Consider the following 27,408-nt stretch of genomic DNA (forward strand, 5'->3'; position numbering starts at 1 on the left):
ATTAACAAAATAAATATACATAAGTATAAGAAAATGAGATATCATATTTTGTTTATATTTTTAGAAAACAATGCAGTAAATTTGTTATGTTTTTGGAAATTTAGTGATTAATCAAAATTCCAAACCAAATTATTAATACATATATGCACATAGAAATTTAATGAATTTGTATAAAATTTTGTTATAACAAAAATATACATTTATATTAAAAAGGTATTAAGGAATAAACTAGTTGAGAATAATAATAACATCATTACCTCAAATATTTTAAAAAGAAAATTTATGATAGCATATTTTGTAAATAATACGTCTATCAAAATATTATTTCCATATAATGATTTAAACTTTTCATGTGATTTCCTAATAAAAATAATTTATACATGGTAAAGACATCCATTTTGTTATTGCTGCCAGTAGATATAAAAGTTATGTTTAGTTAAAATTTAGGTCCCTAAACATAAATTAAATCGCATAAACTTTGTTTAATCACTTGTTTTTGTTCAAAGTTTAAAAGAAAAGAAAGTATGTTTGCCCATAAAGAAAAGAAAGTCTTTTGTTGTTCTTTAGTAAATCTATATCATCAAGTCACAAGTACTGCTTCTGAATCCTAGCCCTGTTCTGTTCCCACCAAACTCTCGCAAGTGTTTCCCCAAACTTGTCTCGGCTACACAACACAAACAACAACACTGTCTCAATCTGTTCACAAAGATAGCATACATACATGCGTGCAATAATACCAACAATTTACCTGAATCGAACACGTTTAAGCTCACGGCTACCATCAGGTAAAGCTCTGATTGTAATGTAGATACCAGGCTCATCTTGTTCCACCCATTCACTTTCCGTGTCGCTTGCGTTACTCACTGAGACCTCCTCGGACCCCTCATCTGCTGAGCTACTTCTAGCAGAACCACCGTCAATAGATGATGCCTCAGTCTTGGTCCCACTGATGAGCTTTGTTGTCGAAGCAAGACCAGCAGAATCATAACGCTTAGGTGTTTGGATTGGTTGGTGATCAAGTGAGTCAGATGATGAGTATCCCATTCCTCGAGGCTGCTCATTGTTCATAGGTGGAGTTACAGGACTGTCCTTAGCCGACTGTATCTGCGAGCCCTGACACAAGATTGTTCCAAGAATCTATTTAGGACGAATGATTATTGAAGCTAAGAGTTGGGTTTGTGAAGAAGCATTTACCCCATCTTCAGATGCAGGAGGAGTTGGGAGTGGCTCGCTCTCCTGATTAAACTGCTTCACGTTGTACAGCTCCATGACCTTCTCGGAATTCTCTGTCCACCATCTTTGTGCTTGCCATTTATCAAACATCTCACGACTGCAACAAAGTAAAAAAACTTATTAAAATGTCACCTTCAGTTAAACACACGTTAGCTTAGCGCAAAGGCCAAACATGTAACACAAAAACTCAGTATATACAAATCTTGGGGGGCAAGTCCAGACATGACAAGCCAAAATCAAACCTATAATCAGAGCCGGCCTTTCAAGGCCGGCCCTGCCAATAATCCAGGTAAGGCTCATTTTGTCTGTTTAGGTGTGCCTATCTACATGGCCGGTCCTGAGCAAAACCAAATGAAACATTGACTTCTAGACCCCAAATATTTAAAGAAAATTACATAAATGTAAGCCTCCAAATTTGTAAAAAAAAATGAAATTATTGAAATCTTTACTAAATAGCCTACAACCCTCAATATCTCAGGGCCCGGCCCTGCCTATCTATAGTCTGATGAGGAGACACAAGTGTTCTCATCATTACCCAAAAGCTGCTACTAAAACACAGATAAAACAATGGTACTACTCATGTGGCTGTCACAAGAAAACAATCCTCTAACTCCAAGATCAGATCAACAAGTAACACATATTGCACGGTAATAAAATAGCAGAAGCAGCCTAGGGAGACTATTGAGTAATCATCTTTAACGTCAAAGATAAAATGGATATATGCAGCATTTTATGATCAGTTTTTCAACATGGCAAGAAACAATTTACCTGAAACGGATCCTCTTTAGATCATTCCCACCCTGAGGCAAAGACACAAACGTGATGAGAACACCAGGCTCAACTTGCGCAACCCACTCTTTAGCCTCATCCTCCTCCACAAACACTATAGACTCCGTCCTTCCGCTCATGGAAGTAGGCGTGCCTTCTTCGCTCGAAAGCCCTTTCAACCTAGACTCCATCTCCTTCCCCCAAACCTTAGGAGTCGAGGCTCCAGTCCCAGCCCCAGCTCTCTGGTACGCGTAGTGAAACCTCCCAGAATCCAAATCAGCATCCGAATCAGCGTAGTTCCGGTTCTGATTCCGGTTTGATGTACCGGAACACGGTTTACAGCTTTTGTACGCTCCTGAGGCCTTTACTGCCATGTCTTTTAGCTGGAATGAAAACAGTAAACAAAGAGTCATCACATGGTTTGAAACAAAAAGACAAGAGAGTAACTGACAACACAGAGGAATAAAAATGTTATTACAGATCAAAACATGGATTAAGACCGTTTGAGTCTCAGTGGAAAAAAAAAGATTAAAACTTTTATTTACCTGTGACGTCAGAGATTTAGTCGCGTGTTTGGTCCTAGGCGTCTGTGTTTCTTCGTCTTCTTCTTGTTGGGGTCTAGATCCGCCATTGTTGGTGGTGTTGAGCTGCTTCGTACACGCTATACACGTCAGCATCTCTCTCTCTCTCTCTCTCTCTATAACACGAGCCTGAGATCGAAAGCAAACGATTTAAGAGGTGACGGCTGTTGAGAATATATGACCGTTACGCACGCGTTAAATCAGGGCACGAGATCTGTAGAGTGGACAAGAAAAAGAAAGAAACAGTCTTTAAGTATCAATCTAGCATTAACTGTTTCTCTCTCCTCTGTCCTTAAGGCAGCTTCAAGCGACAGAGAGAATGAATGAATGAAACACAGTCTCTCTATTCTCTCTCTCTCTTCTCACAGAAAGGAAGAAGCTTTGAGATTTGGGATTTGAGTTCGTTGGAGAATGCAACTTAAAAGAATAAAGTTAAGCACATGAAGTGTGGTCTACTGTGTTTCTTCTACTGATCCTCTGTGCCACTTGCCTACTTTTTTTTTTTTTTTTGGTGCTTTAATTATTTATTAACGGCGTAATGGCTGCATTATTAAGTCTTTAATCATTTTATGTTTATGTTTATGGTGACAACAAATGAAGAATATTTTCTTCTTAAAATCTGGAAAAAGGGAGAAAAATGATTGCTCCTAAAGTTTTTAAACGATAATTAATAATGATAGTGATTAGAGCGTGCAACTAAGCACTAGCATTTTAATATCTATATAGCTTATAATATAGTTATAGTATATAGTAGTAGTACTTTTTTAGAAGTGTTTCCCACCTAAACCTCATAATTATCTTTAAGTGTTAATGCTTAGTAAGCATTATAATATATACTATAACTATTTTTATAGTATTTTTCTAATTTGTAAAATGCTTAATATCTTGGTAAGCATTAGCATTTAAAATTTTGAAGTAGTTATAATATACAACTCTTTTTACAAATGTTTCCCACCTAAACCTCATAATACCTTTTTTCTTCTCCTTGAAAGTTTAAGCCCTTTGATTAATAATCATGTATGAGTTTGATATGTAAAAGCTCCAAGTACAACTTTCACATCATCAAGCAAAAAAGCTAATGTGTAAAGGTTGGTGGTTCTTGTTTAATGTGGAAATTATTCATATTTTGGTAAAGATTATCTATACTTTAACATACACATCTGAGAAATTAATAGTTACAAAATTCAAAAGAAAAATTGATATCATTCAAATAAAAAATCATACGCTCGTCCGCACCTGATCACACCCCTCCTCGACGAATATACAGCGATTTCTTCCTCTTTTTTTATTTTTTTCGTCAATAGCGAGAAAAAGGGGAAAGATCATAAATCCAAAATCAGTCTTCTCCTGAGATTCATTGTTGACCTGATTAAACCCTAATTCTCTGCTTCGGAAACCATCCTCATCGTCTAAGCATTGTCCTTCTAAGGCAGCTTATTGAGGTAATCATCACCTTCTATCTTCCGATTCTGTTGCTTTACGTTCCTTAGCAGAGACATTGCTGATTGACTTGGCTGATTTAGGGTTTCTGTTGGTAATGGAGATTTCTGCACGAATCGTTGTTTGAATGTATATGATTCATCGATTGGATCCCAACCTTTAGTCTGCATTTTTCAATTGCTAATTAGTTATTTCCTATGCTTGGTTTGAGGTTAGACTCTTTACATTATTGTTGACTATACTATATCGTGGTATTGACTTCACAGTGACTTTCGATGCCAGCAAGAACGTGAATTTGAACTGATTGCTTAGAGTTATTAGTGTCTTGACTTTGCAGGTTTGAACAGGTTTAAGGCAACAATGAATAGCCAGCCTCTATCCAATGGATATCCGTACAGAAGAGCTGAACACGAAGCAGGAGGGATTAATAAGGCTCAGCAGATGAAGCAACACACCCTGAAAAGTACTGGTTTTTGATACATCTATTTTAGGATATATATTACGATTTTTGCATCAACATCACGCCTTGCATATTCTCTGGTTTGTTGATGCAGAGAATGGTGGGAAAGCTGGAAGTGTGGATATCTCTTCTCGTGATCCGTTTGAGTATCTCGCAGCTTGTCATATCGGACATCATGTTGAAGTTCATCTAAAAGATGGGTCGGTTTATGGTGGCGTATTTCATGCTGCTGATGTGGAGAACAGTTTTGGTGAGGGGACCTTGTGATATGTATATAACAAGAAAGAAAGTCACTGTTTTTATTTGGTTAACTTACAAACGTGCTTTGAAATTTTCAGGAATTGTTCTGAAAATGGCCTCTTTGATCAGGGAAGGTAGTTTACCAGGAATGAAAGCCTCTTCTTCGCTTGTCAGCAAGCCACCTTCAAAGATACTCATTATCCCTGCCGATGAAGTTGTGCAAGTTATAGCAAAGGTGTTTATTCTTTATATTCTCATGTCAAAGTGTTAGAGAGACTAGTTGGTGTTTTGACATTATTATTTCTTTGTCGTTGGTTTTTGGTGTTAGGACCTTCCTGTATACAGCAATAACGCCTCAAATTCAGCTCAGTGCGAGAGACCTTTAGAGCTGTTGACAGACTCTTCTATATCACAGTCTACTCATGTTGATTTGGGAAGAGAGCTTGAACGTTGGGTACCTGATGAAGATGTTCCAGATTGTTCAGATCTGGAGAATGTGTTTGATGACTCTTGGAAGAGGTAGTGATTCCTATTCTCTTAATTATGATGTTTTTCCTTTTAACTAGGAACTCTATTTATTGACGTAGAGAGAACTGTTTAGTATCTCTGTTTCTTTTCTTCCTTTTGCCTTTGAGTTTTATTATATCGAGATGGAGTCTTGGTTGTGAAACCCATCCAAGCTAGACAGTGTTTAGGAGCTTAAGGCCGTGGGAAAGATTGTTACTGTGAACCTAGTTCTGCTGTAGTTACCTTGATTTTTTCTTTTATAAAGTGAGTTTTGTGTTATTTTGGTTCCGGATTCTTGACTCTAATAAGTAGCAATTTATTTATTTCCCTCGGTTCAATTCATCTCCTTGGTTTCAGCCTTGTTCTTTCACTATGTACTCTTCTTGGCTAAACAACATCTCTCATACGTGATGATATCATAGGGGCTGGAATCAGTTTGAGGTCAATAAGACATTGTTTGGCGTAACAAGCACTTTTGACGAGGAACTGTATACCACAAAACTCGAGAGAGGTCCTCGGACGAGGGAGCTAGAAGAGCAAGCCTTGAGGATTGCAAGAGAGATCGAGGGTGAGAATACCCGAGACCTTCACGTAGCAGAGGTGAATTAGGATGCCTTTTTTTTTGTTTTCTTGTCGTACCCTTTCTAATTTCTGATGATGCATGAATGCAATTATCTCACACAGGAAAGAGGGATTCAGCTTAGCGGAAAGTTTGATATTGACGAGGAAACTAAATACTCATCGGTCTGTCCGGTTAATGGATTTGATGATTCGGGTTATGAAGAAGATGAAGAAGAAGAAATTTTGTTGAATTGCCGTAATAATTTGACTTTTGGTGATTCAACTTCTTCTGATGGAATGAAATCTGCTTCAACTGGCAATGGCAAGGTCTATGAAGAATCATGGGTACGGTTGGGTTCTTCTCGGGTAGTAGTTTGTAGGAGAATATACGGTGATTTTTCCATTTGTTGGTCCTACAGGGGGGTGGCAGTCTATCTAGCGTAGGTCAGAGCTGCTCGAACTCAAATATGCATGCTCGGCAGCCTATATTCGAACAGCCATCAAAAGTTACTCGTGCTCCGGGAAACAATAACAGGTTTCTTTTCTTTCCTTGGAAACATGCACTTTTTATCAACACATGTTTTATTGATTTATAGCTTTCTAATAGTTCATCCTTATAGGAATGAGAGCCAGTTTGGTGAGCAGAGAAACATCAAAAGTGTAGAGGCTACCCATTATAGAAAGGTAATTAAGTTAACCTCTTATAATGCATCTAGTCGTAATTGCATTTAGAATTTATAATGTTCCACGACTTTTAACATTGTTCTGTTGCCTTCAATTTGTATCAACACAGCCGTCCATGGAATCAGTGTCTGGTCTTGAAGGTATGTGCAACTTCACGTTAACTTTATCATTTCTATCTACTTTCCTTGCATCTTAAACGTTGATACTCATAGAATATGTCCAACTGAGTCTTCGAATGTGCATTGAAGATATTAATGAAGATGCAGCAACCTCTGATCCATGGAGAGCTTCTGATAGGCAAAATTCCACTGATGGAAAACTACTCGGTCGACTTTCTGACAGAGCGAAACCTGAGAGCTCTTGTTGGCGGCCTGGAAGCTCCATTTCTAGAAATCCAGAAAACTCTGCAACTTCCTCACCCACAAGTCGTCCAATGCTCTCACCAAGCTCTTCAATTGGTTCTTATTCTTCTGAAAAATCCACCCTCAACCCAAATGCCAAGGTTTTGTTTGCCGTGCTTTGATTATGTATCTAACACAAGTAGGAATTAGCGTAGAGTGTGGGGCTTTACTCGTAAGCAATTTGTTAATGAGCTTAAGGTCTGATTCAGGAATTTAAGCCAAACCCCAACGCAAAGAGTTTCAAACCATCTCCAACAGCTACACGGCCTCAGTCTCCAGTTCCTGAAGGATCTTTCTATTACCCTCCCCTTCCGCCGATGCCTGGAATACACATTGTATACGGAGTAACTTTCTTTACTCTTTTATCTACTCATTACATCTAAATCAAGCTTACGTCTGTTTCCATGTTTCTGATTCACAAAAAAAATTGAAATTGGTTAGATGGGAGCAGCATTCCCTGGACAACATCCAGTGATGTATAACAATACACCCCAGCAGCTTGGTCCAAATCAAACTTACTATTCTCCAAATAGTCCACAGGTTTGTTGCTATTAGAGCCATCGACTCGAAAAATTCTTTATTGGAAGACTGAATTTTTTTGAATATCAATTTCTAAACAGTACCCACAACAGATGATGGTTGGTCAGCAGAGACCGGCTTTGTTTATGCCGCCGTCGCCATACCAACCGGTTTACTGTTAACCTTCCATTGTGTATTCTTTTTATAAATTTGCTCAAAAGAGATAGATTTTGCTGACATGTTTGATTTTGAATTGCAGGAGATGCAATATAAAGGAAGAGACTCTTATTAGCTTTTGACCAAACAATGGATGGTGGCACAAGGTTTTGCATAATCTTTTGATGGATTGGGGGTGTTTAATTTATTTCCAGCACCGAATCTTTTTCTTTTTCTTTTTTAAAAATTTGATAAATGGTTTGATGGTCCATGAGAGAAGAATTGAACACATGTGATATTGATTTGTTTGCTTATGTTTGATTAGACAAGATTTAGATTTAGATTCGTGCTGATCTCACTTTTTTCTTCACTCTTTTCTCTGTTTAAACTTTAAGTCTTTAGTTGTATGACATTCTATGTTCGAGTCTTTCTATATTGAAAAGAAAAATATTAGGTAGGCAAACATGTTTTCTTTTTCTTTATATTATATGTATTTTTACCTTTTCCCAATCGACGACTGCTGTTCAATCTTACATGTACGTGTTAAAACTCGGTAGGTAATAAAGTAGTGCGTCTATGATTGGGTTTGAAAGCGTAATGTTTTAGTTTGGAGTGCTTTAGGATAATGGGTTTAGTCTTTTGTTGGTCTTACATGATTCGTATTTTCATATAAAATCATTACCATTAATCTTGTCGTGGTGAGTTTCAGACAAGAATCCAGGTTAGGGGAGATCTGACACGTTAATTTTGTCGTTTATTCAAATAGTAGTAGTATTATTTAAAAGTTCGAAAACATGGTTAAAAATCTAATTATTGATTCTAAGTACTTCTAGATTCTCTCGGTTATATGATATTTTAGGTTGACACATGTCACGTCTTCGGAAGCATGATAGTTACTCCTTTTTATTTTCTTTAAACGACAAAACTCAATTTATGGAATTAGATGAATATTTTGGTCATTTTATTCAACTAGAATATTCATCTCAAAATAGAAATGTTCCTATATTATTAATTTTCTTTATTTTCTCTATACTATATGTTTTCTGTTGTTGTAATTACTATTCAGAGTTGTCGATTAAATGTAGAGCAGAATTAGGATTCGTTGCTTCTGTTGGGGGAAGCTGCATTAAGAAATGTGAAAAAAGAAAACTGACAAAGGCTCTTTGCTTTGCTTTGCTTGACTTGTAATAAATTTCAATTACCCCCAACTACAAAATTAAAATATTTTAAAATTATTCACTTGAATGCGATATTGATTGCACCATAAAGAGATGTTGACAACCTTCCACTTATACTTTTGCTTTTTTTATAAACAAACGTTCTTAAGGAAGAAAAAGAGATACGAAAAAGTATGTATAAAATACGACCTCTATCTCGCATTTGTTAAGAAACAACGTAGTATATACTTTTATTAAAAAAATGTGTAACGAATGTAAAAATGTAAAGTAACACTTATTCACTTTAGCTAAATAGATAAAATATTTGGCATACAAGTAACAGAAAACAATGTTTGTATTTTAAAAAAAAATTACACAAAACATGTAGTAGACTTTCTTAAGAAAAACATGTAGCAGGCTAGTAGCTATTATTTGAGGGATGAGATACGATAAAAAAAAAAATTCCTCCATATACAATTAATGTTTAGATGTTCTAATTATTTTTATAAATAAAAAATGATGTTCTACCTTTAACTAACGTATTTTACTTGAAAACTAAAACACCATAAATCTAAATCTAAAAATATGAGTGGTAGAACTTTATTGAAAGGAAAATAAAAATAACAAAAACTAATAAATTAAAATATATATTTAATTTTTATTAATATGGGTGCAAATCCTAAACATCAATCTTTAAAATCTAGAAAGAGCATTTTGTATGTGGTTTCATTTCTGTTTTTATTCAAAAAAAATACTTTTTTATATTTTTATTTTTATAGTTGCTGTACTATCATCTGCAAATTTGTATACATAGTTTTATCTTGTCTAATTATACATGCGTTGCAAAACTATTTTTGTATCTACTATATATTTTTGTATGGTTATCTACATATTGCAAACTTTTTTACTATATCTGTTTTTGTAAAAAATGGTAACTTATTTTAAATTGTGGCATGGCTTGTTAAATGGTATAGTAACTTTAAGTTAATTGTAATATGTACATTTCCATTTAGGAAAATTGTGAAAATAAGATAATAACTGCTAATTATATTTGGGTTTATATTTTCATAAATCATATATATCACCATTCATTTTTTTTGACACATATTTTTAATTGACAGTGAAGTAAAATTAGTTACAACATACAAGTGTAGCTGCATATAAGATTATGAGTGGCAATGAAAACTGTTGTCATTTATGTTTTTCAAAACTATTGTTTCTTTTCTTCGATATTTTGTTTGTCTTAACCCTTAACATTATATTTTATATGTTATCATTTATAAATTATCTATAATCATTTATTTATTATATCATATAAATTATGTACACATTGTATGATAAATCATATTATTATACTAAAAATTATTATTATTTAAATATATCTATATATTTAACTCAATATTATACACATGTCACATTCAGTAAATTATGAAGTATTTATATATAATTAAATTGTCTACAATAAATTTTAAATAAAATAAAGAGAGAAGCAATATTGACCACACAAACAGTAGTTAACTTTGCAAAAAAAAAAAAAATCACCAAGTTAAATCTTTAGCTAAGTTTTTTTTTGCAAAAAGAAAAAAAAAAATCTTTAGCTAAGTTTTATGTCTATAAAATGGTATATGTGAAGAGATAAAAAAACAAAGACAAGAAAAAGGGTGAAAAGAGACAGGTTTAGTCTTTTAAGCCATAGCCAATAATACACTTATTTGCAGAGACAGAGGAAGAGAGAGAGAAGAAACAGCCATGTTTTGAGGAAGGAGACATGCATCATCATCTTCTCCAGCTTGTTACTTAACTTCTCTTTCTCTCCATCTTTTACCAAATCTAGACACCAAAGGTCTATCTCTCTCATCATTTCTTTGGTAGTGTGTTAATGATTTGGTTGCTCTATTTGTACTTCTGATTCTGATGATCAAATATAAAAAAATAACCATTTTTATAACCAATTCTTAAAACATAATCAGTTTGCTTTCTCTATGCCCGCTTTTCTCTCTGTTTGCTTGGATCAGTAAGTTTAAAGAGATTTGATTTCTACTCGGTTCGTGTGAGGATGAGCTCTTTTTCTATTCATAACCAGTAATATTAGTTAACAATCTGTCAATATAGTTTCTCTTTGTAAAGGTTTTTGTGTACATATTGGTTTGCATGTTATGCTTTCTGTGTGAGTTCTAGTGAATCCAATCTGTTTAACAAAATTTGGATCTTTCAAATTATTAAGCAAAATTGAACATGAAATCTGGCTTTTAGGATAGTTTTTATAAACTTCATGGATCCATGCATGTCTTAGATTTGTTGATTTTGTGGGTAATATGACCAAAATGATTCTTGACAGGCCTTTTTCCTTTGGTAACATTAGCTTATCAAGAAGACAATGCAAGTGTTCCAAAGCAAAGATTCATCTGGGTCTACTTGGGAAAACTCAAACATTCAAAGATCTCAATCTTTCAGCTTGACAAAGAACATGATGATGATGTCTACTACACAACTCCCCAGCTCGATGAAACATTCGAGTTTGCAGCTGCAAAATCAAGATTCTTCCTCAACGCAATCTACTGGAGAATCAGGCGGTGGTGAAGCTGCAAGCTTTGGAGAACCTAACCGTTATGGATGCAACAGTATTGTTGCTAATACCAATCTCTCAGGTCAAACAAATAAACTTGATTTGTAGAGATTTTATGAAACTGCTTAACTTTTTTTTGTGGGTTTTCTACTTGTTTTGATCGATGTAGGTTATAATAAGTCAACAACCACCTCGTCGATGGTGTCTCAAGAGCCTGTGTTTCCTCCTACTTGTGGTCCACCATCTTGGCCTCTTCAGTGTGCTGAAACATCACATTTCAATGGTTTCTTGGCTCCTGAATATGCATCGCAACCAACGGTAATTTACAGTATAGTCCTGTCCTTTTTCAAAGATTCTAAATCTAAGCGCCGTTGGTTAGTTATACTGGGAAAGTTTTATGTACAGGCGCTGACGCATTTAGAAATGATGGGTTTGGTTACTTCAAGAGTGCCATTGCCTCATAACATTCAAGAGAACGAGCCAATATTCGTCAATGCAAAACAGTACCACGCCATTCTACGTCGCAGGAAGCATCGTGCTAAGCTTGAAGCTCAGAACAAACTCATCAAAAGCCGTAAAGTATGATGTTCCCTTTTGCTTAAAACACCACAAGATCGTAGTTACTAGTGACTAGTGAGTTACAAAAGCTTGTTATGTTTTGCAGCCGTACCTTCATGAGTCTCGCCATCTTCATGCTTTAAAGAGAGCCAGAGGCTCTGGTGGACGTTTCCTCAATACAAAGAAGCTTCAAGAATCATCAAACTCACCACTCTGTTCTTCTCAAATGGCAAATGGAGAGGGCTACTCAAAGAGCTCGACCACACCAAGCTCCAGTTCAGACCGTAACAACATGTTCCAGAACACACCGTTCAGATTCTCAGGGTATCCATCAACACACCATGTCTCAGCTCTCATGTCAGAGACTTGAGCCAATGTGGGAAGTCATCCTTGGCTATAAACTGTTACTGCTTCTTTATAAAATTTCTACTTTCAAAAACTCTCTGTTTTCATCATCTGCAATCTCAACTCTATATATTGAAGTAACTTTCATATCATTTGTCATCAAACTATTTTGTTAGTTATAACATTTTCGGATTCTCTTTTAAGTTTACAAGTAGCATTACCTTATCAAATACACAAGTGAGACAAGATTAACACATTTCATCAAGAGTAATACACGCGCATAGATCCTCTAATGCTCTGGAGACAAACAGGGCACTTAGGGTTAACCTCACGCTCCACGGTTGAGGCGCACTGTCTGCAGCATACTACATGTCCACAGGGAATGAATGCAGGAACTCTCCTTCGTGTCACACAGATCACACACAGTGCTCCATCTGGAATCTCATCTTCATCTTCAGTCTCATCAGCAACCATGGGTTGCTCTGGTCTCTGCTCGTCTGGTCTCTGTTGCTGTTCCCTTTCATGGTGCCGTTGTTTCCATCTATTCCAGGCCCTGAAGATAAGACAGTAAACAGATTTAGAATCCAAACAAAACAATCTGTGTTGTCTCACTAGTTAAAGTACCTGGCAGCAGCAAAGCCAAGGATGCCAGCAGACAAACATCCCATGATAATACCGCCCCAGAATATTACACTGGTAGTCTCCGCGAGGTCTAATATCATCTTGTCCTTAGTCATCTCTGATCTGTAAAGATTAATCAAAAATATTTATACATGAACAAGTACGAGAGCATGTTGCAACATTGGACAACAGGCAGATACAATTAAGCTCTACAACAACAAGAGAAAAAAAGATATACAGAGAAAAAATCTCACAAGAAGTACGGAAGATCTTGGCAGGATTTGATTTCAGGAACTCCGTTGTTAAAACTACAGATGCCAACAGCCGTTAAGTCTCTCCCAGGTGGTAATATCTTCTCTACATCAATCAAACCAACCTTGGAAGAAGAAATGATCACAAAAGTTAGGACAAGAACAAGTAACCAAGGGTCCTAAGAAAACATGTACTCACGGGATACTCAGGGAAGAACAAGGCTTGAAGAAACGCATAGGGAGATGAATTAATAGGCTGCAAACGATTATACACAGTGGTAAGCGGGAGAGGCTGCCTTGCACCATCCATGTTAACAACAACAAAGCTAGACTGCGACGGTTGAGTGTTGTCCACTATAACAAAAGGGACCTGCACACAACAAAAAGAAATATAAATACATACATACTTCAAAACAAGAGCTAAAAGTCTGTACCATTCTCATGAAGTCAGCTCCTTGTTTGGGCAAAGATCTTTCCAGAAGAAACCGGTGACCATTTGTCAACTGAAACAAAGTCTTCCATCCACTATACACATACTGTCAAAAAAAAAAAAAAATCAAATTGAACAAGATGATATTAGAATGCTTCCACTATACAGTCTTCTCTTCTAAGCAGCATTATACAGTCTTCTCTACTAATACATATAAAAATAAAAATGATTGTCAGCTACATATTAATATACAAACAACTATACAAACTATATACATCTATAAACTAATAAAAAATATTTTGCTAACACCATCAATATAATTACTAACTCTTTTCCAACTATTGATGTTGTTTTTATTTTTCCGACCATGTCTGGTTTATATGGGAAAGTGTTACGACTATAAATGTCGCTATGTGTTTCGTATAGTTCACAATCATTTTTTCTTACAACATCGGCTAAGACCATCTCCAATGTATTTTGATAATTTTACTGCTAAAATAGAGTAACTCTTTAATATATAATAGGGTGGAGTTTGTTCCATTTATTCCTCTAGCAATCTCTAGTTATAATTTGTAAGCATAATGCAAAATTAAGTAAAATGAAATTGAAATTTGTAAGCACAATGTTATATGTATAACGTACAGTTTGAGATCTATGAATGATAAGAGCTTTATCTCCCGTCTCCTGAGAGATCAACACGTTGTTGTTCTGCTTGTTACTCCCTTCACCTCCTGTAACCTTAGCTTTGACCGTTCCTCTAACCACCACGATACGCTCCTGCTCACCGCTCGTCTCGGATTGGTCATCAGACGCCGGAATCAGCGATCGGAGATCGGAGACGGAGACTTCGGGGGCGTCTTTGATCTTATTCAACGCGGCGGAGGTCGAGGCGTACTTGAAAGCAGCGCGGACGGCGCCTAAGGCTAGGGTTACTCCGAGGATGGCTCCGTCGAAGGATAGAGCGATGTCGATCAGGAGGGGGAAGACGGCGGAACGATCCGGCGAGGACATTTTGGTAATTTTTGAATCCAAACGCTGACGATTAAGGAGGAGGTGAGGTTAATATAGGCATTTAAGATAGACAAATGGCGGCATACTCTTTAATGGGCCTTGAAAAAGAATAGTGGCCCACTAACGAGAGGGTTCATTTGGGTATTTCGTTTATTGGGCTATTTACCATTTGGCCCACCATTTTTAACCGCAAAGCGCAATAGCTTAACATCATAGCGTTCTATGTAAATTCTAGTTTTACTCTCACCGTTAGAGCAGATTTACAAACTATACCCAAAAAAATTAGATCTAATTGTTTGTTTAGTGGAAAAGCATGGCTGGGGAAGGTAAAGAAGATGTGCCTCATGACCAGAGCACAATGGAGTTGTCCGAAAATATACATGATGTGATTAGTTTCTGATACTTATGTCTCGATGTTGGTGTTTAGGTACTGCTAGAGCTTGCTGCGAGCAGGAAATCCATTGCAGGGCTCGGTGTTCTGCTTCCGCCTGAACAAGACGCGTTGCTTAGTCCAAACTACCAGCATGCAGAATATGTCAGCTTCAACAGAACCTGTAGAAAAAGAGGACGATGAAGATATGCCCAATCCTGCACAACAAACATCAGAGCTTCGAAGCCAAATTTCTCAAAGGGTCCTCTCTCTAGACGACCCAAATAAGTAGAGAAAGACAACATAAACAACTAATGTTACTTATCAAGATATGGAGAATGTATAAGAATCAGTTACTAAACATTTGTGTCATAGTGAACCATGGCCTAAATGACCAGAGCCAGTAACTTTTGTAGCCTATATATGCATATATTATATACATTGTTTACTTTAAATCAAGAAGATAAAAAGGTACAACAAATCTTTCTGAAGCATTACACCTGTATATAACAACTTATATACATACATACATGAACAAGGATCCTGTTTTTTTGACTAAGAATCTATTAGCTTCCCCAGCCAACCATTGTGCCAGCAGCTGCACGGCGAGGACGAGAAAAAACGAGCCCTCGATCATACATCCGCTGAATCTCCTCTCTGTACTCAGTCAGAGACTCATCAGGTATGGCTGGAGTAAGCTCCACCACATCTCCCATCTTCAGCTTGCATTTCAAATCACTCACAGGTACCTGGTTTAGCCTTGGCCTCAGCTCTTCCTTTTCCGGGATGCTGTACATCGACCATCTCGAGCTCCCTGGTCCTGCTCTGCTCAACAGGTCCGAGACCGTGGAGCTAGCGGGAAACTCTTGCACAGTCATCTGCATTTTTAAGCAAATTATAACCAGAAGAAGTTGAGATGATGTTCATAAGCAACTAACTAACTAACTAACCTTGTCGTTTTCGATAACAATGACATAGACTGGTCCTTCTTGGTTACCATTAGGCTTATAAGAAAATGGGCAGTCTTCAGCGTGAGACGGGAAACTGCACAAGGGCTCGGAAGAGCAGATATCTTTGCTCATGGTCTCGCAATGCCAAGTCACAACCCATCTTGCCCACTCAACCATCTGAAGCACAAACGATGAGTGTTTGCAATCACCTTCCTTGTACCTCCAGTGAGCTGCAAACCCAAACTCAGCTTGCAAATGCATCTCTTTGGTCCGTATTTGAACTTCTAACGGAATGGTTCCATCGCCCATCACTACGGTATGCAAAGACTTGTACCTATATAATATTCATAAACCGAAGTTAGCATCGTTTTGGTAGAAGATGCTATGACAGGTGTTTGCAGAAGAACCTACCCGTTGAACTTGGGATGAGTGATGTAATCTTTCAGCTTTCCAGGAACTTCAGACCATAGCTTGTGAACTACTCCCAAGGCCTTGTAACAATCTTTCTCATTGTCAACAATCAAACGTAGCCCATGAATGTCATGAATCTCATCCATGCTTAGCTTTTTCCTGACATACGTGAACAAGATCAGTATTCTAATTCTCTCCTTCATCTTAGACTCTCAGTGAAAGAAGCAAATTTGAGCAAAAGAGGAGAAGAGAACTTACTTCAACATCTTGCAATATATACTATACAAGCTCTTGTGCCGTCCAGAGACAACATGATAAGAAATGCCTTCCTTCTTAAGCGCTTGCTCCATTTTCTCAATCGCCAAAGTGATCATAGCCTCGTCGAACGAATCCTCGAGCATAGCAGACATCTCGTGGTGCTGGTCAGGATGAAGATGCTTGAAACAGAGATTCTCAAGCTCAACTTTCCAGCTGGAGATACCTAACCGATTAGCCAAAGGTGCAAATATCTCCAGCGTCTCTTTAGCAAACCTTTGTTGCTTATCTGGAGGCAAAGCGTAGAGCGTCACCATGTTGTGTAAACGATCAGCTAACTTGATAAGAACAGCTCTCGCGTCTGCCATTGCAAGGAACATGGTGTGGAGACGATCTGCTTCCACGGTTTTACACGCAGTGTTGTTTTCTCGAGCAAGTTTACTTAGCTGGCTAAGTTTAGACACCTAATGCAATAACAAAACAAAACACTAATTAGAGTCTCAACCATTACAACACCACCAAATGCAATTACAAGACAAAACACTGTCTCAACCATTAAAACAACACTTAATGCAATAATAACAAGACAGAACACTAATAAGAGTATCAGCCATTAAAACACCTAATGCAATCACAAAACAACACCCTACTTAGAATCTCAACCATTAAGGAACAAAGCTTACTAGCTAAACACCATTTTTATCTGTCTCTTTGGCTAAGCTTAGACATTTAATGCAATAACAAGACAAAACTAAATTTCGAGTCTTTCAATCATTAAACAACAAGACACATCCATGTCTGTGTTCTTCTACTTACCCCTTCGACAAGATCAGCAACTCCTGCTCCAAAAGTTCGGAGGATATAATCATAGCTCATAAACGAATCGTCTAACGTATCATGTAGAATCCCAGCTATAACAACGGTCGCATTAGCTCCAATCTCAGCCAACAAGATAGCAGTCTCAACACAGTGTTGCAGGTAAGGATCACCATTAGCTCTCATCTGATTCAACAAAGCCATCGATCGATTTAAAAACCAGTTTAAATTAGTTTATCTAAATTAGTTTAAATCTTATAATTTAAGTAATATTATTATTAATTTAAGTAATATTATTAGTACAAATCCACAAATTTATCTAATTTCTTTAGTTTTGTATATCAAATTTTGATAATTCATCAATATAATTTTATAATTAAGCCCGAAAATTAAAATATCTGGTATAAATGTAAAATAAATCAACAATTTGTTAATGTCTAGACTCCAAATAGTCTGCTTAATTGCTAGTTCTCTATAAAGCGTTTAGTTATGGCAATAAAAACAAAACTTTATAGATAAAGTTGTAAGCTTTATTGATTGTACCTGTCCTCTATGAGCTTTCTCCGCTTCGTAAAAGGCTTTGATCACAGACTCATCCTCGAAGATCTTGTGTTTCAGCTGAGCGCGTCTAAGCAAGTTCCTAGCGTATGGTTGCCTTCTCTCCTCTCCTTCATCGTCCATGGCGAATGGAAGCTGCTCATCCACGAGAACAGAGTCCGTCTCGTAGTCAACGCACGAGCCTACCGCTTTCCTGATGAAACCATTGAACAATCTGGTGGATCCTACACGGAGAGATCCGCCAGTGAAGCTGTTGTTGGATGAGACTGGACCGTGGAGGACGGAGACAGGGCTTTGGTGGTGGTCTCGTTTGAGGTAAGAGGAAGCTATGAACTTGGTCGGGGAATAGGAGAAGGAGCTGCTTAAGGTGGTTCGATGATCCTCTGTTCGGTCGTGGCGTATGGAAGGTAGTTCATCTCCTAGGGATGGGTGTGAAGCAGAGGAGGATGAGGAGGGAGACGATGATTTGAAGAGCAGAGAGAGACCTCCGATTGTGGTGGAAGATGATGAAGATGAGGATCTGGGATTGAGATCGAGGTCGCAGGAGGCGGTGATCTGGTGCGGCGTGGAGCATACGGTGCTCGGTGGACTCGCGTAGAGCGCTATGGTCGTTGCTACCACCATTGAAGAAAGCTCTCTGTTTTTTTTTTTTAATTTGAAATCGGAAAGTTTCGGTTTTTAGAAATTAAAAGAACGAATTTTTTGAATTCGAAATTGATTTCACGGACTTGTTAATTTCTCGGGAAACGAAGGATTTTATTTTCCCAGAAAATCTAGAAACCCGATTAGGGTTTGTTATACTAAAAGGGGGAAGAAGAACAAAGCGAGCTACAAACACGAAATGGAAAGAAATAAATTTGGAAAATCGAAGAGATTTGTGAGAGAAATTCTACTTTTTCAATATTCTAGAAAACCAATCTATACATTATTCGCCGTTAAATCCAGCAATGGAAGCGAAACTGAACGTCACAAATTACGTAATTACCCTTTTCGTTTAGATGGAGATTACTGGCTTAAGTAAGCTCTGATTAGTATTCGTTAATGTCGTAATCCATTGTGATCTAGTATGAACTATAAATAACTTTTTTCCTGGTTGTCACCGACTAGTTTCTGGTACTTTTATCAATCATCGCGCTTATTTACCAAAACAAGTACCTGTAATTTTGATTACTTGGTAATAATCTTATTGGAATATTTACTACATGTAATAAATAAAAGGGTTTTTGCATTCTATGGCTACGTTAACTTATTTTATTAGGGAAATAGCGATGGTCCTATTCACTTTTCAATAATGACGAAACTAGGCCTATTAGAATAAAATATTGATATCTACAGTTTCGGCTGCAAAAGGTTTTGGGTCTGACACACCGCGAAGATAGGGACGGACACAAACAATACGGCGCCTACGATCTGTTCTCTGTCGTTGGAGCCGTACGTTTCAATTCCACAGTGTTTCCGTTGGAGATCGGATCGAGATCCGAGATCGTGAGGTTGTTATCGTGATGCTCGAGGATGAGAGGAAATTCTTTATCGAGAAGATCCTCAGGACCGAATCTATGCGGCAATCTGCTTCCGAGGCGGAGGAATCCGTCCGAATCGGCGTCAGAATCTACGGTGGCGTTCGGATCGATGACTATGAGCTTGATCTCTGACGCGTCGCGGATCTCTTGGAGTAATTAACGGCAATGTCCCCACGGCGCGGCGGAGACGGCGAAGTGACGGAGATGACGCTCGTCGTTGAGCGTGAGATTGGTGACGAGGAACTGCTCGACGTGGATCGAGTGGTGGAGAAGGAGGCCTGGGGACTCGACATTGACGCCTAAGAAGATCCGACCCGATGATCCGAGCCCGATAGCTCCGACGTGGAATTTTGAGATTGGTGGTAGAGCGAAGGATTTTGCAGGATAGACCAGCGAAGGGAGGAGCTGGAAGACGGAGATGCCGAGTTGATTCACGGCGGATTCAGCTTCTTCGGGTGAGATTACAAAGCTAGGCTTATCCAGTTACACCTCCCCAATACAGAACAATCAAGCAACAAAAACAACATGGTCATCGATGCTAAGTTGTTGCAAGCACAATCAAGCTGGTACTCTCTCTTATATGCTTCTATCACTTGATCTCTCCATGTCTCTTTACGTACTTTCTATGTGTTCTTTCAACTGTCATCGATGCTAAGCTTGTTTATTGTCTCTTGCCCCCTTCCTGATTTAACTTGGTTTGTACATTTACTCTTATGTATTCGTCAAGCTTCCTTTTATGCTCTTTTTGCCTTATGTTTCTAAATATAGCTCATTTTTTCTAAAACAATTTTATAACTGGTTTCATTGATATTGGAGTTCATTTTTCTTTGTTTGTGTAAAGGGAACTCATCTCTATTGATGATCATAGATGAAGTGAAAGGGAAGAGTTTTCTCTGGAACAGAGGATGTTGGTGCTGACAAATGTCACAAATACAAGGTGAGTCTCTGCTCTTGACTGTAATGTCTCCTGTTTGAGTTTGGCTTGTTGGTTTTCGTATTTCCTTTTAGAATTTAAGTTTGTTGACTGGAATTTATTTGGTGTTGCTTTTGAACTATTACAGTTTGTTGCTTTCATGTTCTTTACGTTGATATATTGGATTCATGTTCTAAATTTGATTTGTGCTTAGTTCTTAGTAAGAATTTGTCTGCTTGTGAAGTTTTTGTTGTGTGGAATCTGGTTGATAACAAAGTTTTAAAATTATAGCTATTACAATTTGAATTCAAGACTTTCTAGTCTTGAAACTTGAAAGCTTCAGTGGTCATTTGCTTCCTACCTTTGCTTAAACTTATTCTCACGTCATAATAAGAATAAGCTTAATTCTGGTAAGAATTTTGTCTGCTTGTGAAGTTTTTGTTGTATGAAATATGGACTGATAACAAAGTATATACGATGTTCTATGTTTTTGGCTAAAGAATTGTTAATCTTTGGTATACTGCAACTTTTTTAAACTTTGGTATACTGCAACTATATTATAAACAGATGCTAATGCTTTCAACATAGAAAGCAACCAACTAAAACTTTCACTAATTGTGTTGTCACTAATAGAAATCAACTAAAACAATACTTGTGTGTAAGTTCAAAACTAAATTGTGTTGTCTGATTAATGGTATGTTGCTTAATGTTTGTGTGTATCTCTCGAGCCTTGAAGAATAAAGTGTAAGTTAAAAATGCAAATTCCATTATGTTTGTGCAGGTAACCCGTGGATCGACCCGCAAACAAGGTGAATTTATCGGGGTGGGCTTGGACAAGAGGATCCAGGCCGCAACCGGCCGCGGACAAACCCGCACGGTCTGGTGAGCGGATGGACCCGCTGCGGGACTGTCCAGGTGGACGCAGGTCAACCCGTCTGACAACTCTAGATCCAGAAAATGAGGATCACCAGATGGATGCTAACTACTAACTATGCGGAAACTATTTGTAGATAGCAACAAAGTGGGAAACTATATTACGCAAACGGAATACAATTTGGTTTTCCACCTTTCGGTTTAATTATGAAATACAAAACCATGTTTCTTTCATTCAGAAAACAGAAAATAACATTTAAATATAATCCAAGTATAACCGGTTGCAGGTTTTTTGGGAATAGGATAAGACTTATGGTTTAGAGGCCAAATCAGTCATTCCACCTTGCTAGAGCTACAAGTTCTCCAATTATTAAAAAATAAGCTCAGTCATGCAATTTCGAAACTTGCTATGTATATTGAGCCAAATGAGCCTAAATAAAAATCTATGATTTGTTATAAAAATCGGCAACTGGTCGGACGTGGGATCCACCGTGGGGATTCTAAGTGTTTTTTTTGTCTGGTTGAGAATTTTTTGATTCAATGAATCTATTTGGTTTATATGGATGAGGAATCTCTTTTTTTCCTTTTTTTTCTTTCTCGTTTAGGGAAACGATAATACAAACCCTTAATACGTTCGTTGATAAAAGGAAATATCAAAATAACATGTTTTGGCATTTGTTTGTAAAGCAACATATAGAGAGATGGAGAAATTTGAATAACCAACTCTTTGAAACTGGAGTTACCAAGTTTATTAAAATTTAACCACAAAACTAAAAGGAAAAATATTTTAATACTTAAATATCAATGAATGAAAATTCATATTGTAACTAATATTTCAATATATTTTTGCGATCAATCATCTTTTATGTGTGTTTTAAATCGTTTGTTTGGATTATGGCTCATTTACGTTGACCATTTTTTGTTTGTTGAATCTATATGAAACTTAATTATATTTTATCTTATATGTGCTTATAAAGCTTATTTTTATCTTATATGTGCTTATAAAGCTTATTTTTTCTTTAATTGGTTTAGTATATATGTGCTTATAAAGCTTATTTTTGGTGGAGATGTAAAATTGCAAAGTTAATTATCAGATAAAAACTAAGAGTATATGAAATTTGATTCCCGTTTGGGCCTTTGATTTGTATTAATCAGTGTCTTTAGGTTGTTTTTTTTTTTGTAAACTGTCTTTAGGTTTATGTTTTTACGTTATTTTTTACTCTTTACTTATTTCCTCCATTTTCTTCGTTTTCTTTTTGAAAATTTCACTTACTTTCCATCTTTCATGGTAGTTTATTTGGTCTTGGTTCTGGTTGTGTTCGTTGGGTTTAGTTGTTTTACTCTGGAACTATGTGTTTCTTGTTTAAAATTGCATTTCCATAATTTTAGAAGCTGACAGCTACATATTCGATTTTGTATTCCCTTAGACAAAAGGGTATATCTTACAATATCAAAGATTATATTGAGCAAATAAGAAGTTTATCAAAAGTAACATATTGAAAATTTGAAATCTTGACAAGAACATATCGCAAATGATGTTAGATAAGGACAATATGGAAATTTCAAATACGTTTTATTCAGCTTCTAGGTGCCAATTTTTATTGCTTCACAAATACTACAGTTTTTTAACAAGTAATTTTCACATTTTGATAAGGACACCGACGAACCCTCGTAGAAGAACTATCACTGCAAGTCTGCAACAAACACAATTACCACGTCGAGTTAATGGGACGGAGCTAAGACCATCTCCAATGGTTCACTCTATTTTTTACTCTAAAATAGAGTGACTCTATAATAGAGTTGTGATATATTCTAATGGTACTCTATTTTAGAGTGAAAAATAGAGTGATGAACAAACAAAAAACAACTTACTCTATATATAGAGTAAACCCATTTTTTACTCTATTATAGAGTGGAAAATAGAGTACCATTGGAGCATTTTTACTCTAAATTCTATTTTAGAGTGAAAAATAGAGTGGAGTTGGAGATGCCCTAAAGAAGACACGTGTCACGTTTGGCGGCCAAGCTTACAGTTTCGTGCCAGGTCATCATTCACGGTCGGGCTCAGCCTCCGTGACTTGTGGGAATGGTTTACCTACTACATAAATCAACGGCCGTGCCTGAATCTTGTGATTAAACGCATCGCCGTCTAATCGTATATATTGCTTACGGTCGCGACTCAACAATATCAACACCTGTTTTTTTGTATTTGACTTTCGGTCGAAAACAAAACAAAACTTTGGTAAATACATCAATTAAGAAACACAAAAAGTCAAAAAAAAAAAAAGTTGTATTCTTATTGCACACATGTGATATTCCATTCATGAGTTCATATGTACACGTGTAAATAAGAAGCCGACGAGTATCGGATCTCTTCTTCAAATATAGTTTTGATTAAATGAAAAAAGAAGTGTATCATTTCGTGAAAATGTGTAAAGGGAGGGATTGTTCTCATAATAAAAGAAATAGTTAGAGGTGATTACGTTAGAAGCAAAAGTGATTAATTAGAGTCAGAGTGCAAACTTGAACCACCACCCATCCCAGGACACTTTGAACTTTAACCTCCTCCTTTACGCAACCACGTAATAGGTAACGTACATGCGAAACCGTGAGTATACTTAAATCTCATAATTTTATGTTTATTCATTCATTTGAGTACAACCAATACATTCTTAAACCCTTGAACCACCAATGTTATGCAACGGCCAGCAGCAATCTCAATCAGCATATACCAATCCTCCATGTGATGAAGCTTTCGAAGTTGTTGGACGTTGTCAAAATGCAAAGTCTATGCTAAATTCAAGAAAGTTTTTTTTCTGGAAGTTTTTTTAATCCATGCTAAATTAAAGAATTGATAAAATGTTTATTTCACTATCTCTAAGAAACTATCTTCTTTATGGTGAAGATGGAGAACAAAGAGGATCGTACAACTTGTGTTATAGTATCTTCAATCTCACTCTATTTTCAATAAAATAGAATTTAGAATAAAAATGCTAATATTTTATTTTCTGTTTATTTTTCATTATAAAATAGAGTATCATTGAATTTAACTCTATTATATTGTTAATATCTTAGGATACGACAGGTAAATCTTACCGTCAAGTAATACCGTTGAATCAAATCAACGTTCGAATATCTCTTACAATCAGGTGAAATATTTCCGCGCCTTTAATGGATTTATGATCAGAGACTATCATGTCTACTGATATGGTTAACGCCCGTTGCGTACTACTGATATGTTGATATTATTAATCTAGCAGATTTTATAAGATCCATGACAGAACTACAATTTGTCAAATAGTCTTTTCAAAACACTTTCATTACAAGGATATTAATATCAACAACACATATATTCTTATATATCATCTATTGAAACTGTTACTGACTAAATATTAATTTACTTTATGAGTACATACTTTGTTGCTTACGCTTAGAGATTCTTTTTCTTTTTACTATTTTACACATGATATATAAACAGAAAAAAAATCAACCTAACATTATTTATTTATTAGAAAACACAAAATAAAAGATAACTATTTAATGTATTTATTTTAAATTGATGTTTCTGCTCCCAGAAAGTTTGTGTGATGTATGGAAACTTTAACTTTGTAAATTATTGTTGGTTGCTTAAGCATAGAGATTCCTGTAAAGCAATCTTCCAAAATCTGATTAAATATTTCTAAATTATATCGGGAATCGGCGAGTTTGTCATGTAATGAGTGTACAGTATTGATAAAGATCTGAATAATAATAATGATAGTTAGTACTAGTATTTTATTCAGCTCAATGCCTAACTGCATTTCCAGCAAGGCATTCATCTTAACTCAATCCCTTAAAAAGACAGGAGTATCTCCTAATCACGTTACTACGCACACACATTTTTTTTAAGATCGTATAGGCATATATGCGTATGTTTGTAACTTGTAATCTTTTTCATTCTATTGTTTTATCAAAATATTAATACTAGAAAGTAGAAAATATCTTTTGTAATTGTAACCAGCAATGTTTTATTATCTCTCACCTAATCATTATCTTTCTTCACCTACGTATGGTATAGTTTTTGCGTCTGGATATTAACTATATAGTTTTAAAACCATATATGCTACTAATTCCAATGTCACATCCCAGCGGTCTCATGATTCCACGAAATACGAAATCACAGTGAAAAATAATATAGAGTTTATAAGATACAATTACAACAACAATAAAGGTAATTAACAAAAGCTTATGAATGTGATTATTAATATTATTACTATACAAGAAAATGCCTTGCTCGGTCATGAACTGACATAGAGGCGAAAGATAGACCGAAACCCGGAACCGCAAACGAACCCGCTTCAACCGCCATTCGCTTCTGAATCGCTTCAAGCTCAGCTCCTGCGTCTAAGAACTCTTTCACCAAATTACGATAAAACCCGTTGATCTTCTTCACCAGTCTCACGTAGTGTAATCTCAACCATCTCAGCTTCATCTTCCTCACCATCTTCTTCAACGAGAATCCGCCACGTGGCACCACGTTGTGATTCCCGCCAAGACGCACTACCTGTGACTTTCTACGGCGGATATGAATCTTCCGGCGACTCCGAGACCACCGGAACACGGATGTTGCGGCGATTCGAGGATCCATTTGGTTAGTGAGAGAAGGAGAGAGGGAGAGAGAGAGATTATATTTAGAGAGGCACATTGAGAAACTAATATATAGAGACATTATATACACAAACATTTTAGTTTTGGGGTCAATGACCTTGCATGTGACATGTGACATTTTATGTAAAATACTATTTTCATTGTCTGAATGATACAATACCATTTTAATGGGTTTGTTAATTAGTATATACAGTTTTTTTAAAGGGTATATGGCCTATATATTCATATTGACATAAAACTCAACTGGACCACACATCAAACTCATATTCTTGCTTCAGATTCTAAATTAATTTATGTGCAGCAGATTTTATGTATTTTTTGTTCTCAATAAATTGTAACGAGAGAGGGTTTAGTTTATAGAGCTCATGTAGAGCGCATGAACTTGTTTTCATGTCTTCTCTTTATGAATCAATCAAACAATATTTCTTGTTTAAAACACTTTAGGTCTATACCTGGTTTCTTCTCCTTCTGTATGTTTCAATATGAATACTCCTTCCATATCATAATATATAATATTTTAAAAAATTTATTGTTTCAAAATATATGATGTTTTGATATTTCTGTGTCAATTTTAAATTTACTGAATACTGTTTAATCAATTAAATTATACATATTCTTTTCTTATTTGTTGTATTATTTTTAATTTATATTTTTGAGAATTTTTATAAGAGAAATTATATTTTCTTAATATTTTTGCTTTTCTCTGAAACATCATATATAATAAATAATGAAACATTGTTAATATATTGTTATGATATGGAGAAAAGTTCAATGATTGACTGAGAGTCTCAGAATTTGTCTTTAACCTAATTATGTTAATTAAGTCGATAATATTTTCCATTTTGGTCCACATAACTTGAACTAATATGGCGGATAATTCTTTTTATATATGGTAATGTATATATGGTTATCAATCGCTTGTCAGACTATGCGCGTTTAACTAGACTGAATGAAAACTTTGCCTGATATATATGCTAAACTTCGAATACAATTATAAATCCCAAATTAAAGAGAATATTATTATTCAGCGTACTATATAATTTTTTTTAGATCTGACGATTTCCCTCAAAAATAATTGTCATGAACACGTATATAAACCCAAGATCAATGTGAGCAGTAATAAGTTATTACTGGTAACCACAGAAAGTTATATATATACCCAAAAATAATAAAACACAACCCATATGAATGTCAGAGTTGTCATTTTGCGTGAACATATCAATAATATATAACATGTTCTTGGATGTCGTGGCCTTAGTTGAGCATATTCAGACCATATTATATAGTCATTGTACACTATATCTATATGTAATGGTACGAGACGGTGTTATATGGCATCAAAATTCTTAAATATTATAGTTTATTTCATGCGCAAGAGGGTTCAGTGACATAAGGTATGACGTAATTTGTTTACTTCATGCGCAAGGGAGAGATAATGTAAATAAGTTTCTACGACATCATCACTAACTTTACGCATTTGTCTCCCATACTTACATAGCTCTATTGACCCATTTTGTTATCTATTCAATTAAATGCGAGATAATATAATATGTTACATGCTGATTAATACAGGCCCTGTTCGTTTGTCAGTCGCTAGCGGCAGCGA

General features: G+C 36.1%; 6 protein-coding genes and 1 pseudogene across 10 annotated transcripts; 2 read left to right on the forward strand and 5 right to left on the reverse strand.

The window, feature by feature from the left end:
• Nucleotides 1-418: 418 nt before the first annotated feature.
• LOC103871065 (protein Brevis radix-like 3) lies at nt 419-3,529 on the reverse strand. The gene is made up of 5 exons (XM_009149286.3): nt 2,547-3,529; nt 2,002-2,384; nt 1,195-1,330; nt 749-1,113; nt 419-664 (listed from the first exon to the last, which is right to left on the reverse strand). Exons 1-5 carry the CDS (start codon nt 2,676-2,678, stop codon nt 586-588), a joined length of 1,095 nt encoding a protein of 364 aa, XP_009147534.1. The 5' UTR covers nt 2,679-3,529; the 3' UTR covers nt 419-585.
• Nucleotides 3,530-3,777: 248 nt separating this feature from the next.
• Nucleotides 3,778-8,024, forward strand: LOC103871067 (polyadenylate-binding protein-interacting protein 3). Of its 4 annotated transcripts, none has more exons than XM_033273219.1 (16): nt 3,778-4,024; nt 4,360-4,485; nt 4,577-4,732; nt 4,821-4,957; nt 5,051-5,241; nt 5,652-5,829; nt 5,914-6,135; nt 6,210-6,325; nt 6,411-6,474; nt 6,584-6,614; nt 6,723-6,976; nt 7,085-7,219; nt 7,317-7,415; nt 7,496-7,564; nt 7,654-7,708; nt 7,815-8,024. In XM_033273219.1, the coding sequence occupies exons 2-15, from the start codon at nt 4,383-4,385 to the stop codon at nt 7,684-7,686; spliced, it is 1,788 nt and encodes a 595-aa protein (XP_033129110.1). In that variant the 5' UTR covers nt 3,778-4,024; nt 4,360-4,382; the 3' UTR covers nt 7,687-7,708; nt 7,815-8,024. The 4 variants fall into 4 exon arrangements, with proteins under 4 accessions (XP_033129110.1, XP_009147538.2, XP_009147537.2 ...); XM_009149289.3 differs by adding an exon at nt 4,106-4,233 and having other exon boundaries at nt 3,808-4,024; nt 7,654-7,977; XM_009149290.3 differs by having other exon boundaries at nt 7,085-7,210; nt 7,654-7,977.
• A 2,331-nt stretch (nt 8,025-10,355) lies between these two features.
• Nucleotides 10,356-12,379, forward strand: LOC103871071 (nuclear transcription factor Y subunit A-5). 2 transcript variants are annotated; one of them, XM_009149295.3, is made up of 5 exons: nt 10,356-10,550; nt 11,046-11,355; nt 11,443-11,591; nt 11,679-11,852; nt 11,938-12,379. In XM_009149295.3, exons 2-5 carry the CDS (start codon nt 11,085-11,087, stop codon nt 12,199-12,201), a joined length of 858 nt encoding a protein of 285 aa, XP_009147543.2. In that variant the 5' UTR covers nt 10,356-10,550; nt 11,046-11,084; the 3' UTR covers nt 12,202-12,379. The 2 variants fall into 2 exon arrangements, with proteins under 2 accessions (XP_009147543.2, XP_009147544.2); XM_009149296.3 differs by having other exon boundaries at nt 10,362-10,550; nt 11,070-11,355; nt 11,938-12,201.
• On the reverse strand, nt 12,307-14,537 carry LOC103871070 (E3 ubiquitin-protein ligase SPL2). Its single transcript, XM_009149294.3, has 6 exons — nt 14,121-14,537; nt 13,483-13,584; nt 13,248-13,418; nt 13,052-13,173; nt 12,801-12,920; nt 12,307-12,729 (listed from the first exon to the last, which is right to left on the reverse strand). Exons 1-6 carry the CDS (start codon nt 14,487-14,489, stop codon nt 12,438-12,440), a joined length of 1,176 nt encoding a protein of 391 aa, XP_009147542.1. The 5' UTR covers nt 14,490-14,537; the 3' UTR covers nt 12,307-12,437.
• A 665-nt stretch (nt 14,538-15,202) lies between these two features.
• Nucleotides 15,203-18,772, reverse strand: LOC103871068 (probable GTP diphosphokinase RSH3, chloroplastic). The gene is made up of 6 exons (XM_009149293.3): nt 17,835-18,772; nt 17,292-17,477; nt 16,479-16,939; nt 16,221-16,379; nt 15,810-16,143; nt 15,203-15,737 (listed from the first exon to the last, which is right to left on the reverse strand). Exons 1-6 carry the CDS (start codon nt 18,471-18,473, stop codon nt 15,426-15,428), a joined length of 2,091 nt encoding a protein of 696 aa, XP_009147541.1. The 5' UTR covers nt 18,474-18,772; the 3' UTR covers nt 15,203-15,425.
• Nucleotides 18,773-19,077: 305 nt separating this feature from the next.
• Nucleotides 19,078-19,852, reverse strand: LOC103871097 (annotated as a pseudogene).
• A 2,281-nt stretch (nt 19,853-22,133) lies between these two features.
• Nucleotides 22,134-27,373, reverse strand: LOC103871072. The gene has a single exon (XM_033273220.1). The coding sequence runs from the start codon at nt 25,963-25,965 to the stop codon at nt 25,408-25,410; it is 558 nt and encodes a 185-aa protein (XP_033129111.1). The 5' UTR covers nt 25,966-27,373; the 3' UTR covers nt 22,134-25,407.
• Nucleotides 27,374-27,408: the final 35 nt, after the last annotated feature.

Source organism: Brassica rapa, chromosome A06 (assembly GCF_000309985.2).
Source record: "Brassica rapa cultivar Chiifu-401-42 chromosome A06, CAAS_Brap_v3.01, whole genome shotgun sequence".
In the NCBI taxonomy this organism is placed as follows: domain Eukaryota; kingdom Viridiplantae; phylum Streptophyta; class Magnoliopsida; order Brassicales; family Brassicaceae; genus Brassica; species Brassica rapa.